This window comes from Diprion similis, chromosome 7 (assembly GCF_021155765.1).
Source record: "Diprion similis isolate iyDipSimi1 chromosome 7, iyDipSimi1.1, whole genome shotgun sequence".
Classification (NCBI taxonomy): domain Eukaryota; kingdom Metazoa; phylum Arthropoda; class Insecta; order Hymenoptera; family Diprionidae; genus Diprion; species Diprion similis.
In genome coordinates this window covers 25,781-41,676 of record NC_060111.1, presented here as the reverse complement: position 1 = coordinate 41,676, position 15,896 = coordinate 25,781, and the positions used below count along the sequence as shown (strand labels likewise).

At 46.6% G+C, this 15,896-nt stretch overlaps 2 protein-coding genes across 2 annotated transcripts; both read right to left on the bottom strand.

Moving 5' to 3' along the window:
- Positions 1-28: 28 nt before the first annotated feature.
- On the bottom strand, positions 29-1,317 carry LOC124408025 (insulinoma-associated protein 1a-like). Its single transcript, XM_046884665.1, has one exon. It carries the CDS (start codon positions 1,257-1,259, stop codon positions 144-146), a length of 1,116 nt encoding a protein of 371 aa, XP_046740621.1. The 5' UTR covers positions 1,260-1,317; the 3' UTR covers positions 29-143.
- Positions 1,318-9,058: 7,741 nt separating this feature from the next.
- On the bottom strand, positions 9,059-15,056 carry LOC124408137 (chaoptin-like). Its single transcript, XM_046884862.1, has 7 exons — positions 14,861-15,056; positions 14,156-14,318; positions 13,896-14,040; positions 13,467-13,577; positions 10,330-12,757; positions 9,743-10,259; positions 9,059-9,617 (listed from the first exon to the last, which is right to left on the bottom strand). Exons 2-7 carry the CDS (start codon positions 14,316-14,318, stop codon positions 9,283-9,285), a joined length of 3,699 nt encoding a protein of 1,232 aa, XP_046740818.1. The 5' UTR covers positions 14,861-15,056; the 3' UTR covers positions 9,059-9,282.
- Positions 15,057-15,896: the final 840 nt, after the last annotated feature.

Below are 15,896 nucleotides of genomic sequence, written 5' to 3'. Positions count from 1 at the left end.
ACCCCCCCCCCCCCCCCCCGCCCGTCCCGTCGGCCCTTCTGAAAAACTGTCCGCCACGTCATTGTCCAGTCTCACATAAGATCAAGACCGAATCTCCAGTAGGGCCCTGGCCTCCTGGGCAATGGTCTCGCAGGAAATTGGTGTCAGGGTGCTTCGCAGGTCAGTGCCGAAACGGCAAGGTGCGCGCCGTTTGTCCCGCTGACCGTGGCTGCAGGTGCCACCAACTCGGGATGCTGTGCGGCTAGGTGCTTGCGGAGGGCGGCCTGCCGGCCGAACTTGGCGTCGCAGTGCGAGCAGGCGAACTCGGCCCCGAGGTTCGTAGGCTGGCCGCAGGGGCCGTCGGGCTGCAGGGCGGTAGCCCGTGGCTTGTGCCAGCGTCGGTGGGAGGCGAGGTTGGCTGGGCAAGAGAAGCGCTTGTCGCACTCCGGACATCGGTACTCGACATGGGCGATACGGGAGCAACGGTGCTGCGCGAGCTGAAAAGCGTCCTCGTGTAGCTGCCGGCAAAGTCTGCACTGGTAGGGTCCAAGCCGGTTCTCGATCTTTGCCAACTCGGCCCGCGCCTCCACGGTAACCTCGACGACGTTGAAGGCGGGATCGATATCCCCGGTAACGACCGCCTCGTCGGGACCGAGGATAACGGTCCCGGATACCGGGCTACTCGTGTCCTCGTCGAACTTTAATCGTCTCGCGTGCTTTTTCTTCGACCTCTGCGGCCCCCCCTTTTCGCCCTTGTTGCACCTCTCGCCGTGCGGGGCCGCCGCTGAGTAGCCACCCGACCCCGGATCCTCCCTTGGCCGTTTTCTCGGGCACTGCGGCGGCGACGGCGTGCTCGGCGGTGTCATAGGCGCGCTGATACCGTGAAGGTGGTGTTGCGGTGTCGTCGGCACTCCCGGCGGCGAATAGTTCCGCACCTGGTTGCGCGTCTCCGGCTCAAATCCTTCGGCCACCGCCGTCTGCTCTTGACGCCGATTACTTATCCCGGGCTCCTGGTCCATCATGCTCATCCCCGCTGTGCTCGCATTCGGCTTCAGCGACAAGTCGAGGGGGCTTGGCGACGCTGGCCGTTGGACCGTGTGCCACGTGGGGAACACGTGGTGGTGTTGCTCCGGTACAACCGGGTAGTGCTCAGCCTCGAAGGGCGAGGTGGCGGCGTAGGCGGCTGCGTATCCGGAACCTTCATCGTCGTACCCGTAGCCACCCGCAAGGTACTTGAGCCCCGGCGACACGAAGGCCCGCGGCAAAGTCCCGTGCAGCATCCTGAATCCTCGCTCGTATCGCAGCTAGGTCGGGTTCCTTGCGGATTCCGTGCTTCTTCTGTAATATATTATCGGTCTGATATCAGTCGTTCGTTCGGCGTTACGCTCAATTCGTGAGCCTCGCTACCTGCCGCAGGTTTCATCTGACGCGCTCTCTCGTCATTGCCGGTTCTCGCTCTCAGTCGATTTCTGCACTCTACAGAAATCGGTGCAGCCACTTCCCGAATTGATATTGTAATCGTCGATAGCCTTAGATACACGGTATAAGGCTCCGAGATTAGGTTCGCCGATGCGAACTAGGACTGTGTTCCTTGGTATCGAAGAATGCAAATTGTCTCCTACTATTTCTGGTTACTTTGGTGGAAAAACAGCGTCTGTCACTCGCACTGTCTTCGGATCGTCACAGTTTTCGTTGCTCGCCCTGCCGCTTCGAAAATACCCCCGTAAATACTCTGCACTCCTCCAATCAGTTATACGGGCTTCTCAGCCCATAAACTCTGCACTCTGCAACAGGCTCGTACGGTTCTGCGCCACGTCGACCTGCCTCGGACGCGTGACGTGCCGGCGATGGCTAGACGCCGTTTGACGCTAGTACCGTGCGCGTGGCTTCTCCTATACCTTGAAGCCCCGCCCCGAAGCTCCTGACTCCGGGCTACGATTGGCCGAGTCCCCTCGTACTCCCCGGTTCGGGCCTGTCGCTGCGTCCAACCGAGATCCTCGTTGCGCTCGTACCTACCGACCTACAGGAACAGCTTTGCGACGCGCTGAACTTCTAGACCCAGACAGGGCCACCGTGAGACACGGGGCGAAGGTTAAAGGTTTGACAATTTCCAAACGACGGTTCACGACGTAGCCTCGCTGCGGGTCTGACGAATTATTAAAGAAATTTCAGTCTCATAGCGAACCGATGCAAGTACAGCTCGGGCTTTATTAAGTACCAATCGTCGTGTTGTTGTGGCGTTTGACCATTTTGGGAAAAATAAACCGAACACATGCTTATACACGTATTGCGCGCAGAAACAAGACTTGCCAATGCATAGTAGAAAAATTTCAAGAGTCGGTACAGAGTCTGCGGACGGATAAATCTGTCGCAACGTTAAGAATTCTTATCACGATGCGCGATGCTCGGAAATCGAGTTGTTGAATCTGAAGCTGCTCATTCAATATGAGTGAATTATAGAAGACGCAAATCTATAATGAGAGCGATTCCAGGACATTTTATTGAAATTTTTTCACATTTACGGGGTTGCGAACCTCAAAAATGTGCGTTTTTCGGATGATTTGTGTCATTTTCAGGCGTAAGAACAATTTATTGTTAACATTTGGCGAAATACATAATATGCAATAGTCGAAAGCTGACAAAGTGTATATTCATTTATTATTATGATCGTTTAATGCAATTTCTGAAGGTGCCCTAAGGGTGGATTTTGAATTCTTTAAAAACACGTAACGTTTTCTTATTATTTAAGTCAGCTGTTTTATGGCAACTTTTAATCTTAGAATAATGTACAGTGCATAGAAGAATAGTAATTGATGAAAAATTTCTACATTTAAACTGTCGCTATAATCCAAATAATTTAATTTTCTGGCAATGTCAAAAACGAATTTACGTTTTCAAAAATGCATACATTTTTTTCTATTAGGCTTCCCGAGACAAAGAATGGTTCTAAAAATTGGACAAAACATGCTTATAACACTATTGGAAAGTGAGATATAAAATAGTATTATTACCCTGTATACCTACATATGTTAGGTGCCTGAAGATTTGAAAAAGATTTAAAACCCGGTCGTATTTAACAATAAATTATATTTACTGAACTATTTATTATTATATTAGGACATGAGTGAAACAAGCGACGACATGCAAAAGCATTAGCTAGTCATTAAAAAACTATGTAGAAGTTTATATCGCAACCCAACGTCAAGTTTGTAGGTACCTACATGAGTGATTTCTTGAAAATGTAGATAGTTTTCATAATTGATTTCACTCAATCGCTCCACTTTGATTATTTACTTTTTTCTCTTACATCTACTCTACGTGAGGTTATACCACTTCACCCGGCCCATATCTCATAACCGATCAAGCTTAGTCCGTGTGTATGCCAACATTGTCAACGCTTGTATTTATGTAGAATTTGATACACTTACAGATTTAGAGGTCAAAAAATACACCATTCCATTAAGAAGGGAGGCGGGAGGGAGGAGGGAGGTATTTGACTGGCATTATACCCGTTGCTAATGACTCCGCTTGCAATAAATGTGATCCAGAAAAATTTTTCCCCCTTCGAACCCTGAAAATCTTTCATTAAACTCTTCTTCGTATATCGCGTTTGTACCGAGATCTCGGCCTGGGGCGGTTGAAAAAATAACCCTGTACAGAACAATCTCAGACTCACCCGTGGATATTTACTGAATAGTCCGAGATCCCTTCACGGTCGGGTGTCGAAGAATAAGAAGGGTGATGAAACGTAGTACCGCAGGGAATATCTCTTCGGCTATAAGGTTAGTGAAAATATGCCTAATCGGACAGCAAGACCGAAATTTATCATCGGCGACTTTCGTTGCCGGGGCGCGTGAATCGAGGCCCGCGAATGCGGGTGTCCGAGGTGGACTGAGCGTCGAGTCCACACCCCAATTGTCTTGGCATGCGATATCGGGTGGCCTCCTGTATGGTAACGTATGTATACTGCACCATTACAGCGTGCAAAGGGATGCGGCGAGAGATTTAGAGAGTGATGAAGAGATGGCGTGAATGCATATTGTGTGCACAACTTTAGCCCACGATATTTATACCTATATATGAATATAATAAATACTTGTAGGTACCAGCTGTTGCACCGCGTAGCGCGTAGCGGCAGCTGTGTATTGCGAGTCTGATGGCAGATGGATCGCGGTGGAATGCGGTACGAAATTTTTGCATATTTCATTATATGTATTTGTAAATGCCAATTTTCCCTCCTGGGGCGACCGCACCTAAAGATTCGTTTCGTGCCGCCGGCCTCTCTATCTGATTCTATATAAATTGGCACAACGGTGAGATCCGTTTTTTTTTTTTGAATTTTTTTTATTCACGTGCATGAGCTTTCAAGCACAGTATAATAATTGTCCAACGAACGTCGCCACGCGTGGATGGATGGTCACTCGACGATTCACGGTTAGCATGATGAGCAACGATGAGCGTCGTGCATTCCGAAGAGCTTTATACTCTGCCATACGATGGTTGGCCGATTGTTGACCAGATTCGAGATAATTGACAACAATCCTTCTTCAGTCCCACCGTAATTTTGGATTCGCAATAGTTCGGTTTCACCTGCGATAGACAACATCGACAGTTACACATTCGATCACTCATCGGCAGCTTGCATGGATGTTTAGAATCGACCAGCGTAAGTCAGAATGAGAAACAAGCGGATAAGAAGCTCGCCAGTTATTAGTCCATATGAATTATGCAGCTGAATCCACAGTCAAGTCTGGGCCTGGTCTTTTTGCGGAACTCGCTTGCTCTCCGTTAATCCGGGTCTCGCGGGAGACACGAGACGAGAAGACCGTGCGGGTGTATGTGTGCGAGACCAAACAATTGCTCCGTAATTGGACAAGGGCCGAGACCGTGACTTTGTTCTCAGGTTTTGGAATGACGCTAAGGAAAGGGCAACTCGTATCCCCACTATTACTTTTGTCAATCTTGTCACTGCTTGGGGCGAAAGAGGTACAGTCGCCCGATTGGCTATCAACGTTTTTCAAAATCTCCTGCGCTGCCTGTGATTCCTAATTTCGGTAACATGCAGTCGTGTTTTTTGTTAACGCTGTTGATTCCTGCTGCCCTATAATCAGGCCAAAAGCGCGAGTTTGAGCCGCTTATGGGCTTACCTGCATGATGGACGGTGTGTACGGTACAGCTCTCTGCATAAGCAATAACTCGTCGTTCCTGCAAATGCAAATTATCGCGGTAGAGGCACGCATAGACGGTAGACTTGTTTCGAATCCAGTACAAAAAAAAGCCTTGCAATAAAACCGGGACAAGGGCTGGAATCGCTGAAAAGCGTGCGGTGAAAATGAAGGGCAACTCCAGTCAATACAGCTACTTGTTCGAGTATGTCGGCTTAATTGTTTCGATAACGGAAAGAAACTATTGTCACCGCGGGTACTCTCAGCGCCACGTATCATCGTCTTTGTACACCAATTATACTCTGACCTTCGAAATTCGTGAATAATCGAAAACGTGCAAGTATCAGCTAGGTTCAGCATTGTTCATATTCACAGCCTTTGCCAAAATCACTTTCTCATACCACTGAACGCTGTGGTTCTGTAACTTAACCTTATATATGGATGAAAACCTATATACGTGTCAATTTCAAGACTTAAATTTTCCCATTCAGCTGTCTTCACTGTAGGCAATATTTCTCACAGTTTTACTTGCTATGTCAGACAGCTTATCTTCCTTATCAAAGCGTATACAGCCTCTGCCCCGTATTATACAAGTTGTAGAAATTGACGAAATTATCGTATCAATAAATTCGCAGGCGGTGTTTGGGTGTGTACGTATATGTAAGCCCACGTATACATCGCTCGAAGAGTAAATTACACACCAATTTATCGCCACAGCCAACCCCTTGTCGAAAATCACTAAAAAATACTTTTCGTGCAATACGTTTATCTCATTGTAGGGAATAAATAACGGTTCTCCAAAACAGTATTTTTAAAATATCCACCCACCGCGAACCCGCCTATAATTAGCGTATAGAGAGACGTAATTACTAACAATAAGCGAAGTCTATTCGGACCGTGTGCTTTGTTAACATCGGCGTAATAATCCCTCCTGCAGCCTTTAAAAATTTCATACTTCGTGGCATATGTTAAAAAGCCTTTTTCCTCGCGAAGATCGACGCCGCATCCACGTCGCACGGCTCAATTATATAGCAATAATATGCTATAATAATATACATAGAGAACAATCAACTTTTATACCGCATATGCGCGTGTTCCTTTCTGGCCATTCTCTGTGCCTCCGTCCAATTTTATCTCCATGCACTGATTTCGCCGAGCAGCCTACGCATCGGAGCCAACCTCCAAGGAAAAGGTACAAGTTGGATTGGTAATGCAGCAGCGATTAGCCATACGTCAGAGAAACCGTAAGCCCTTTAACGTATATACCCATACCGGCGCGGCGTACGGAGCTAGACCGGCGGCGTCGGCTCAGACGCCGCGGAAGCTGCGGACTCTCCTGTAGGCTATGCATGTTTGATGCGATTTTAATGTGTCTCTGGTCCATCCGCTTCCCCTCCCCCAGCATCCCGTTGCTTCGACGAACAGCCGGGAGAGAGTGCTGTGATGCTCTAATCGGCTTACCGAACCACCCGCCTTCGCTCCCTGCGCTCGGCGACCGGGTGTATACGTAGTTTATTCCCATACCTACGTGCGGATACCTAGGCCTACGTATATTTTTATACATATACCTATGTATACGCGTGTGTGTGTAAATCTACATGTGTGTAAATCTACATGTGTGCACCTACACTTATATACATGCTATTATTGTATGCCCACAGACCTATCCTAATATACACGTATACGGGGGGGCTCGATCTCCTCCGAACGACAGCTATTACTTTGTGGTTTGCCGGGGGGTAGCCTATACATGCGGTTGGCTTACTTGCACGATGTCCTTGAAGGATATGACTCGATCCGAACCGTAACCCTGACGGTAGGGCCGGAACAGTTTTAAGATCTTTACCGAGATTGCATAAAAATTTGTTATTTCATGTAGAGACTGGTTATTTGATTGCCACGATAATGGTTAATTTGCAAGAGGTTTCGATGCGGAGTCGTGTTCGGCGTGTTCCTTCTCCGTGGCTCTATTGCCATTCTGGGAGAAACTGTGATAACAGGCGGGTAGAGAAACGAACTGGTTATATCTCTCTGTTAGTGCTTTCAGTTAGTACCTATACATAATTGTAGAAATGTTTTGCTACCGTGGGTACTGTACTGCGAACCCGCGCTAGCCTCGGGCCAGATCGAAGGCGCATTATTGGATCGTGTTACGATAAACACTTGCACGAGCCCTATTTCCCCTTTCCAACCAGGCCGTTTGGCTTACCTTGTTTCCAGGTTCACCCCTTATCTCCGTCGCTGGAGAGGACAACAACAAAATAACTGAGAACGCCGGTAAATGAGCAGATCGTTATGTAGACGACAAAGTTGAAGTGAATTAGAAAATAAATATACCCCAGTATCATGTACGATCCTCAATTCACCGATCTCACTAAATCTGTAACGTCATTAAGATACCATTAGGGCGAAGCCTGTTAAATAGATATGTACAATATGTACATATATCGCTGTGTTGATCAGTACCCTATAGTAATTCATATTAGCTAGCTGGTAACAGAGCAACTGGTGGTGGGCATAACATCACTCAATCGTTAGATAGACACTTACCGAGGGATGTGGTCGAGAATGCTTCTAATTATCTCTGAGGTTGCTGCGTACGCTTCGAACCATGTACCGAATGTCTATTGAGGTGCATTTGCACCGTTTCTACGTCTAACTGGGTTGTAAGATTACATTGCAATGATTTTGGCCCGGAATCATTCTACCAAGAATTATGTGAGCGCCGGTTACGTTTTGTGTACGTTTATTCGCGTACGGGGGGTACGTTTCATATTATATTGTCTGCACGGTGACGGTTAACCGTGAAAGATTTCATGTGTCATTAACGAAAACCTCCTGGTTTTCAATGTGACAAAAACATTATATCCTGATAAAATTAATGGAAAAAAATAAAATTGTGGAATAACTCGAGCATAGCCAATCGAGATCCGACTGTTCAGTGTCCATTCCTGCTCATCGTATCGCGTAAATTTTACAGTAAATCTACCGTGCTTCGTGAATGTGACGTTCGTCGATGCGAACGAATCACAGAGAAGGATCTCCGTCTTTTAACAGTCGTTATTTATCACTCGAGCCAGTCGATTGGCCTCGTGCGGTAACACGCCTCCTGTATTGGGAAGGCAGCTGTCGGTAGGTGCCTGCTTCATCGACGTACGGCTCGAAGCAAAAACCGGGAAGTGAAAGAACAAAATACTCCCCCTTGAAAAGCAAATCGAGGTACAGCAACTCTGCAGGAAACTGCAGGCGGTAATTCCCGTTGCATTGCGAGGATGCAATTTGACAATGCGCCGAGTTCATGTAATACGAGAGATTGAATTATTCATGTACCAAATAGATGGAATTTTATTTTTCAACTTTCTGTTGATATAATTTCACGCAAGTTGGTTGGGATCGCTAATTGGTTTTACATCAATTTTTTTTTTCGAAAAATCGGTCATTCTCATTATGATGATATGTGTGCGAAGATACTGGTTACCGGCTCATCCTTGCAAACATTCAGATACACCCGTGTCATACTTACGACAGAGCAATGCATGGTAATATTAATTCTTTTGATTAGCTGCGAAAGTTATACGTATGCTTGGAAAAATTAAATTAATAGTTGATGAAACAAGCGGAGATTTTCTTCGACAAATTTCCTGGGACAATCGCATATGGTAACTTCGGATACAATCGTTTCAACTCTCGGTATGGCCTTAAAATGTACCAGGAGGATTCGTAAAAGGTTAATGACGCGAACGAGGCTCGACGGTAGATAGGCAACTGAAGTTGAATCTCGGTTGCTTTACCCGATGTAAGATGTAATTTCGGTTGCCTATCTGCCGGCGATGCGTCGTACGTGTGCGCATCGTTTTAATCTTCTAAGAATCCTTCCGGTATGTCCGTACATTATAGAAATATGTGTGGTTTCAAGTTGAAAGAACTAAAAATAAGCTGAGTAACAATTATCATTTGCTGTATCCTTGGTTCCAACGTTCCTGAAACAGCTATCACTGCGGTTTAATAATTTTAGTCGATCAATAAACCGACTGAAGAGGGAAAGAGGAAAAAAATTCCATTTCCCCGTGCGCAGTGACGCAAACGTTGGCGAACGTTTAAACAATAATATACACATACAAATATCACAACGTTTGGCTTAATGCAAGATATTAACGTAAGCTAGTAACGGTATGATAGACAATCCGAGAAATCGATTCAAAGTACTTCCATGTTGGTAGTGGCCAGAGCTCAGAGCAGAGGCCTGACAGGCAGTGTGGGGCGTTCCAAGTGTTAGCAGGACTTTGTCCGAAGAATAGGAGGGTTTCGTCTCCGTGCATACGGCTCGTCCAGCCATCGTCCGTAATTGCCTAGCGTCGGATTGTGACGCTGTATGAATTTGTCGGGATTCCCTCAACCATCTGCGGAGCCAGAGACTCAGCCATGCAATTTCACAGTCGCATTCAAGTGGGTTGCCGGATACCTGCAAACCACCTGTAATAAAAGTTACTTTTTTTTTCGTCTTCTCGAGGCGGTCTACATGAAGGGGAAAAAAGAAGGAGAAAAATGGTTACAAATCCCGCACTAGCTCGTTACGGAGGGACGAAAAATTTAATCACCTGCCACCATGTTTGTTCCCACCGCTTCCCAGGACAGATTTCCGTATATTATTGACGGGCTGAGCTCGTTTATGTGGTTGTCCCGCAGATCCAGAGTCAACTGTGAGAGTCGTTTAGTCAGGGACAAAAAGATATCGGATTGGAACCTCTGTACTCGGGTATTCTTTATCCTAAGTATAAGCTCGCCACCTTCAATGGTTGAGAATGCCTCCGAGGTAACGGTCTGCAGGTCGCTCCCGGTTATTGTAAGTTCCTTAAGCTGTTTCGAAAACACGTTCTCTATCTGGTGCTTTAGCACGTTTTCCTTTATCTCTATCTCGACTACCTTCAACGGCAGACCGCTGAGCAGAAACCGTAAGTGAAATCCTTCCGCCTGCGGCCACGTCTGCACCTGAAGGTATTTCAAGTATCGCAAGTGACTCAGCGCGTCCCTTTCTATATTTCGAACGCTATTCAAGTTCTTGATGTTTAACTTCTCCAGCCTTGGGTATCTTGAGAACATCTCCTTCGTCAGTTCCTGCGGATAAATAGCAAAAAACATCTCGCGTTGCCGTTGTACTCGGCCTACATAGAATACTGACTACTACCTCTATAATGTTCCCCGAGACGTCCAGTTCCCTGAGATAGTCGAGCTTAACACCCGGCATGAATTTCACAAGATTCTTTACGAGCTTTAAACTCCTTAGCTCCTCCAGGTACTGGAAATCGTTGTTAGAAATGGAGATGATGCTATTGAGCGACAGATCAAGTACACTTAAATTGGCCAGGGGTAGGATGGGCACGATTCCAAGACCGCATTTCGCTAGGCACAGCTGTCTCAGGTCCGGTAGGTAGTGGAAAAGCTCTTTGAAATTGGCCTGCAAACTATTGTACGAAATATTCAAGGTGAGGAGTTTACCAAGTGCGACGAAAGAATTGTCGGGTAGTATGGTCAGCCGGTTGTGGGCCAAATTCAGGGAGTTGAGAAGGGAGGTTGGAAACGAGGCCGAGTCGAGATGGTCGATGAAATTGTTTCCCAAGTTGAGGTCGCGCAGGGTGTAGCCGACCTCGGCGAACGAAGTTGAGGGAACGACATAGAATGCGTTGTTACTCAGGTCGAGTATTTCGATTTGCGTGCCTTCGAAAACATCCCTGGGCAAAGAACGGATCTTATTTCTCGCAAGGTTGAGTACGCGGAGTTTTTTCAAATTTCTGAACTGCTCCATCATCAGCTGGTTTATACTGTTACCGCTGAGGTCGAGTTGCTGCAGTGTTTCGAGACCATAGAACGCCTGCTTGCTCAGCACTTGAATTTTGTTATTTCGCAGGTTCAGGTATTCCAAATGCTTCAAGGTGAACGCCCCGGACTCAACCGCGGTGACAAAGTTGCCGCGTAAATCCAAGGTCCTCAGATTCGGTGTGCCGTTGAACGCCGGCCCGGGCAGAGACGTGATATTGTTGAAGCTCAGGTCCAGGTGTCGTAGGGTGGGCAAGTCTCCGGGAATTATTGAGCCGATGGCGTTGAACGAAACGTTTAGGGTAAAGTCGTCACTGCCGCTGTCATGAATGGAGTCCAAGTTCAGCTTGCCCAAGTAGTTGAACTCGAGATGCAAGAACTGGAGACTCGAGAGCTGACTGAATGTCGCGGGGCTTAGGTGGGCTATCTTGTTCTGCGCAAGTGATACTGTGACCAATTTCCGGCACGAGCTTATCGATGAGGGCGTTAGAAAATGGATACGGTTGCCCGACAAATCGAGTGATCTTAGTTCCGTCAGGTTGTGGAACGTGTTTGACGGTATTGTCTCGAGGAAATTATAGCCGAGTTTCACGTCGCGAAGCTCGAGGTGGATCGACGAGTGGATTATCTGCTCTGGTAAGTACTGAAGCCTGTTCGACTCCAGGTTGACGTAACGCAGTTTCTGGAACGAGTAGAAGGCCGTCGTGTCGAGTACCTGGAAATTGTTGTTATCCAACACCATCCAGAGTAGGTTTTTTAACGGCTTGAGAGCGTGCCGCGGAAAAACGTCCATCGCGAACGCAAAGCTCAGCTCCAGGATCTCGAGACTCTCCCCGAGTCCTAGAAACGCGTCATCGTCCAACTCCGTTATGTGGTTGAACGAGAGGCTGAGCTCCTTCAGCCTGTTAGCCCCCCGGAACGTTTCCGCTTTCAATTTGGTTAGCATGTTGTTACGCAGCAGTAGTATTTCCAGGTTAGTAGCCCACTCAAAGTCTCCCGGCTGTATTGATAAAATGTTGTTGTAGCCCAGGTTCAAGTGCAGCAGTTTGTTGCAATCGCTCAAAGCCCCGACGGGCACGTACTTAAGGTTGTTTGTGGCTATCGACAAGGCCCGGAGGTTATTGCGGAATCCGAAAAAACTCTCGTCCGAAACATTTGATATCTTGTTGTTTGCCAGGTAGAGGTACGTAATTCGATTCATCGAGCGTATCGCCTCGGGGACCACGATCAGGTTGTTATTTTCCAAATTTAGGTATTCCAGGGTGTCCTCGAGGCCCTCGAACGCGTCGGCGTTGATCCCACTTATGTCGTTCGACGATAGGTACAACCGCCGCACGTTTATCTTCTCGAACATTCTGGTGGGGAGCGAGGATAGTTTGTTGCTGGCCATGTTTAAGTCCCGGACCTGCAGTGTCGCGTTGTTACTCCTATAATCGATAGTGCTTATCGAGTTGTCGCTTACATCGATTAGTTCTAATTTCGGGCTTTCGAAATGCGGCAGCACCAACGTTTTGATGTCGTTTCCCCTCAGGTACAGCCATGTCAGATCCTTCAGACTTCCAATGCTCGCTGGAAATTCTTTGATCAGATTGTTGTTCATGCTTAGAGTTTGTATGCGCGGTGGCAGCGCGGACTCTTTGATGTGCTCGATATTGTTGTTGTCCAGGTTTAACCACACCAAAAACTTGAAACGCTTGAAGCAGTCCGGTAGCTCGGCGATCGAGTTGTCGCCGAAAAATACGTTAGTTAGCGTATTCGGTAGGTGGCTCCAGTTACCGTCCAAACTCGTCAAGTAATTACTGAAATATTTCGAAACCATTATAATATCCATCTTCGCGGTACCTATATTTATATTAAAAAATTTCATGACGCCAGCTCGTCCCTCGCTAGATCAGCAACACCGAAAAATTTTATTCTTAAGCTCAAAATCAGTATCATATACTAAAACTTGATCTGCTTAACTCTCACGTAGGGGCAACTATATTATCTAATTCTCCGAAGACATTACAGTGAAGAATGCATGCTCTGAACCGAACCGACTTTAGTCACGGCGTTTACACATGTACAGTCTAAATGCTAAGTATTACATAAGGCGCAAGGAAACTTGAAATAAATATTCTATGGTGTGCTGTTATACTTGGTAGATATGCTAGATATTGCCGAGATTCAGAAGAATATGTGCTACATGTTTCGAGAACATTTTTAGGCGTGTATCATTATTTTACAACCATGCTGAAATTAAGAATCACATTCTTTTGGTGAGCTCTCAAGACAGTACTGCCGAGCTTCGTCATTAGGAATTGCTGTGGGGCTGTGTGCAACTGTAAATTGTTAAGGGGCTCATTTTCAACGACGATAGCTAATGAATATACTTCCTTGCTATCATCGGGCTCACTTCTGCAGCCGATCCAGTCGGTCCGGGTGACAGATATAGGTATGTACATTATTTAAAATCAGTGTCCCAAGTGTGCGCGGTGTATCATTTAAAGCGAAGTCGTCTCAATTCACCTGTGCATGTTTAGCCAGGTTAATTTTTTCAAATTTTGAAATGCCTTGAGCGGCACCTTCGTGAAGTAATTGTAACTCAGGTCCAACGATCTCAGGTGGTCCGCCACTCCGCTGTGAGTAGAAAAATTATTTTGAAAAAACTATTCGTACAGCTTCCTGAATTGTATACAGTGATTTTTCATTGAATTTGGCCGCTACAAACGTCCAGCAGCAAGTCCAGGACAGACGGTAACGCCATACCTGAGCTGCCTGTGGCGCTCGCTATTATTACCATATTACCATCGAACCGCGCCCTGCGTTATACACGGTGTACGCCTGCGGTGGCCTTGCTTGCAGGGTCTGAAGTGGTCGAATTAATGGAAAACTCACGGTGCACGTGATTGCAGTGATTTGACGGAGAACAGAAAAACAAACAAATTTTCTACTCACGACAGCGATTTCTCCCCTATGAGCATCAGTCGGTTGCTCATTAGACCGAGTGCCTCCACGTAGGAACTGACCAAGGCCTCGTTTTCCAACACTTGCATGCCGGAACCCACGATGTCCAACTGCGCTATGTACCGAATCGGTATCTCTGAAACATTCCGATAAGTCTCGGTTGACTTGTTACCTATTTTCATGACAAAATCGTTGAAAGGTTACGTGATTCCCGATATTTTTGCCGAAAGTAAGACCACGTCCTAGCTCACCGGGAAATCGCGCGAAGGGTACGCCCATGCAGCTTACGTCCATCTGGGTATAATCGGCGTCGTCCTGAACCCAGCAGAGGCACATGGTGTTAAAGTTGCAGAGGACGTTGTAGGAACATGTCACGTGCAGTCCCCAGTACAGTGCGAAAACGGCCAGCCACATCTGCAAAAATCGCATCGGTGCCCGAAGACACGCGCAGAGTGTTATAGGATTGTAGAGTTTGCCGAAGTGGAGTTTTTCGCAGGTGTAACGTGAATTAAAAGACGAGAAAAATGAAGAAAAAAAGAGGCGGTCGCGGGGTGGGTTGCAATGTCATTCAATTGTTACTGAGTATCTAAGTGGGTCAGTATGTGCAGACACGCTACACCAGTATCTCTGAAAAGAAACCATTATAATTATTACGCAGAACGGACGGGTGGCGTGAGATTTCGATTTTCCTCTCTTTATGCACGCGCGTATCGAGTGCGTTTCAAGAATTAGGCGAAACTGAACGGTGGTCACACGCCGGGGCTCCGATTATTTTCATTTTTCTCTTCACCTCGTTTCCCATCCCAGACAGACGCAGGCATCGTCCCATAATTACAAGGCACCTTGCCCACTCCCCCTGCAGCGTCTCGCACAAGGAGCGTAGGTAGGGCATAATATACACGTAACACGCCAACGTCTCGGTGCCTACGTGCACCACGAAATTGCTCCGTACTAACCTTGACTGGTATATAATTCCTTCGAATGCCTCGATAGTTGCGTTATACACGTATCGTGCGCGAGTGAGCGCATTGGTTCACGTGACGTAACGGGCCACGCACATTGTACGGCCACTGTTCTTATTTTTACTTTCCCGCTTTTACTCGCTCTCGAACTCCGGATTTTCCACGACAATTCCTCAGCAACGTCTATCAGCTTTGTGGGGCGAATTGTTGCGGGGGCGCAGGCGCGCTTTATATGGATCGCGAAGTAACCAACCTTCCTCACCTCTCACCGCCACCCCTATCCAGCGCATTCACCGCCAATGTCGGATTAACGGGGATAGTTGAAAGTTATTTTCACACTATTATCCAGATATTGTATTCATTTTTTCCCTCAGACCTCTTAAAGCTGCTCGACGGTGATAATTGGTGCGCTTAATGTCTTCATACTGCAAGATGATAGTTTCCTTCCGCCGTTGCGATGCTGCGGATTTCGTATTCTTTTTCATTTCAAAATTGCCGTCACAATTTTCGATATCTTTTTCTCTCAGGATAATAATTCTACGTTTATTAATACACATTTTACGATTTCCATTTCATGTGCCATTCATTAATTCGCATTTATGTCATTGGCCTGCTTAAAATCAATACACACAGTCGATCTAATTGTGAGTCATGCGTAGGTCGTGTCCCTGAACATAGCCGTTGATGTTTCAATGGCAGTCCCAAAAAAAAAAAAAGTAAATGAAAATTTCTTTGTTCGTTTTAATACCCTCTATTGAGACCGCCTCAACGTCTTCCATCCCATCGGTATTAAAGCGGTTGTTGAACGTCTTCGGACATAAACATGTTCATGATATCGGAACTGTATACGAGTAATAAGTTGTTCGGTTTTGGCGAATTCCATAACTTGTATTCTCAATTATTTTCTAAATCTTTACACATATATTGAGATGAAATGTTGAGTTACATTACGACCATAGCTGGTCGGTGCTGTCAAAAAGTGAAAGGTTGTCTATCCCCACACACAATCTAGATTCCCCTGTCGAACAAC

Excerpts from the sequence above, each read along its gene's own strand:
- LOC124408025 (XM_046884665.1), bottom strand. The coding sequence starts at position 1,259 with ATGCTGCACGGGACTTTGCCGCGGGCCTTCGTGTCGCCGGGGCTCAAG.
- LOC124408137 (XM_046884862.1), bottom strand. The coding sequence starts at position 14,318 with ATGTGGCTGGCCGTTTTCGCACTGTACTGGGGACTGCACGTGACATGT. Across the intron at positions 14,041-14,155 it reads ACCCTTCGCGCGATTTCCCG|AGATACCGATTCGGTACATA; the intron begins GTGAGCTAGGAC and ends GGAATGTTTCAG. Across the intron at positions 12,758-13,466 it reads ACCTGGCTAAACATGCACAG|TAATTACTTGACGAGTTTGG; the intron begins GTGAATTGAGAC and ends GAAATATTTCAG.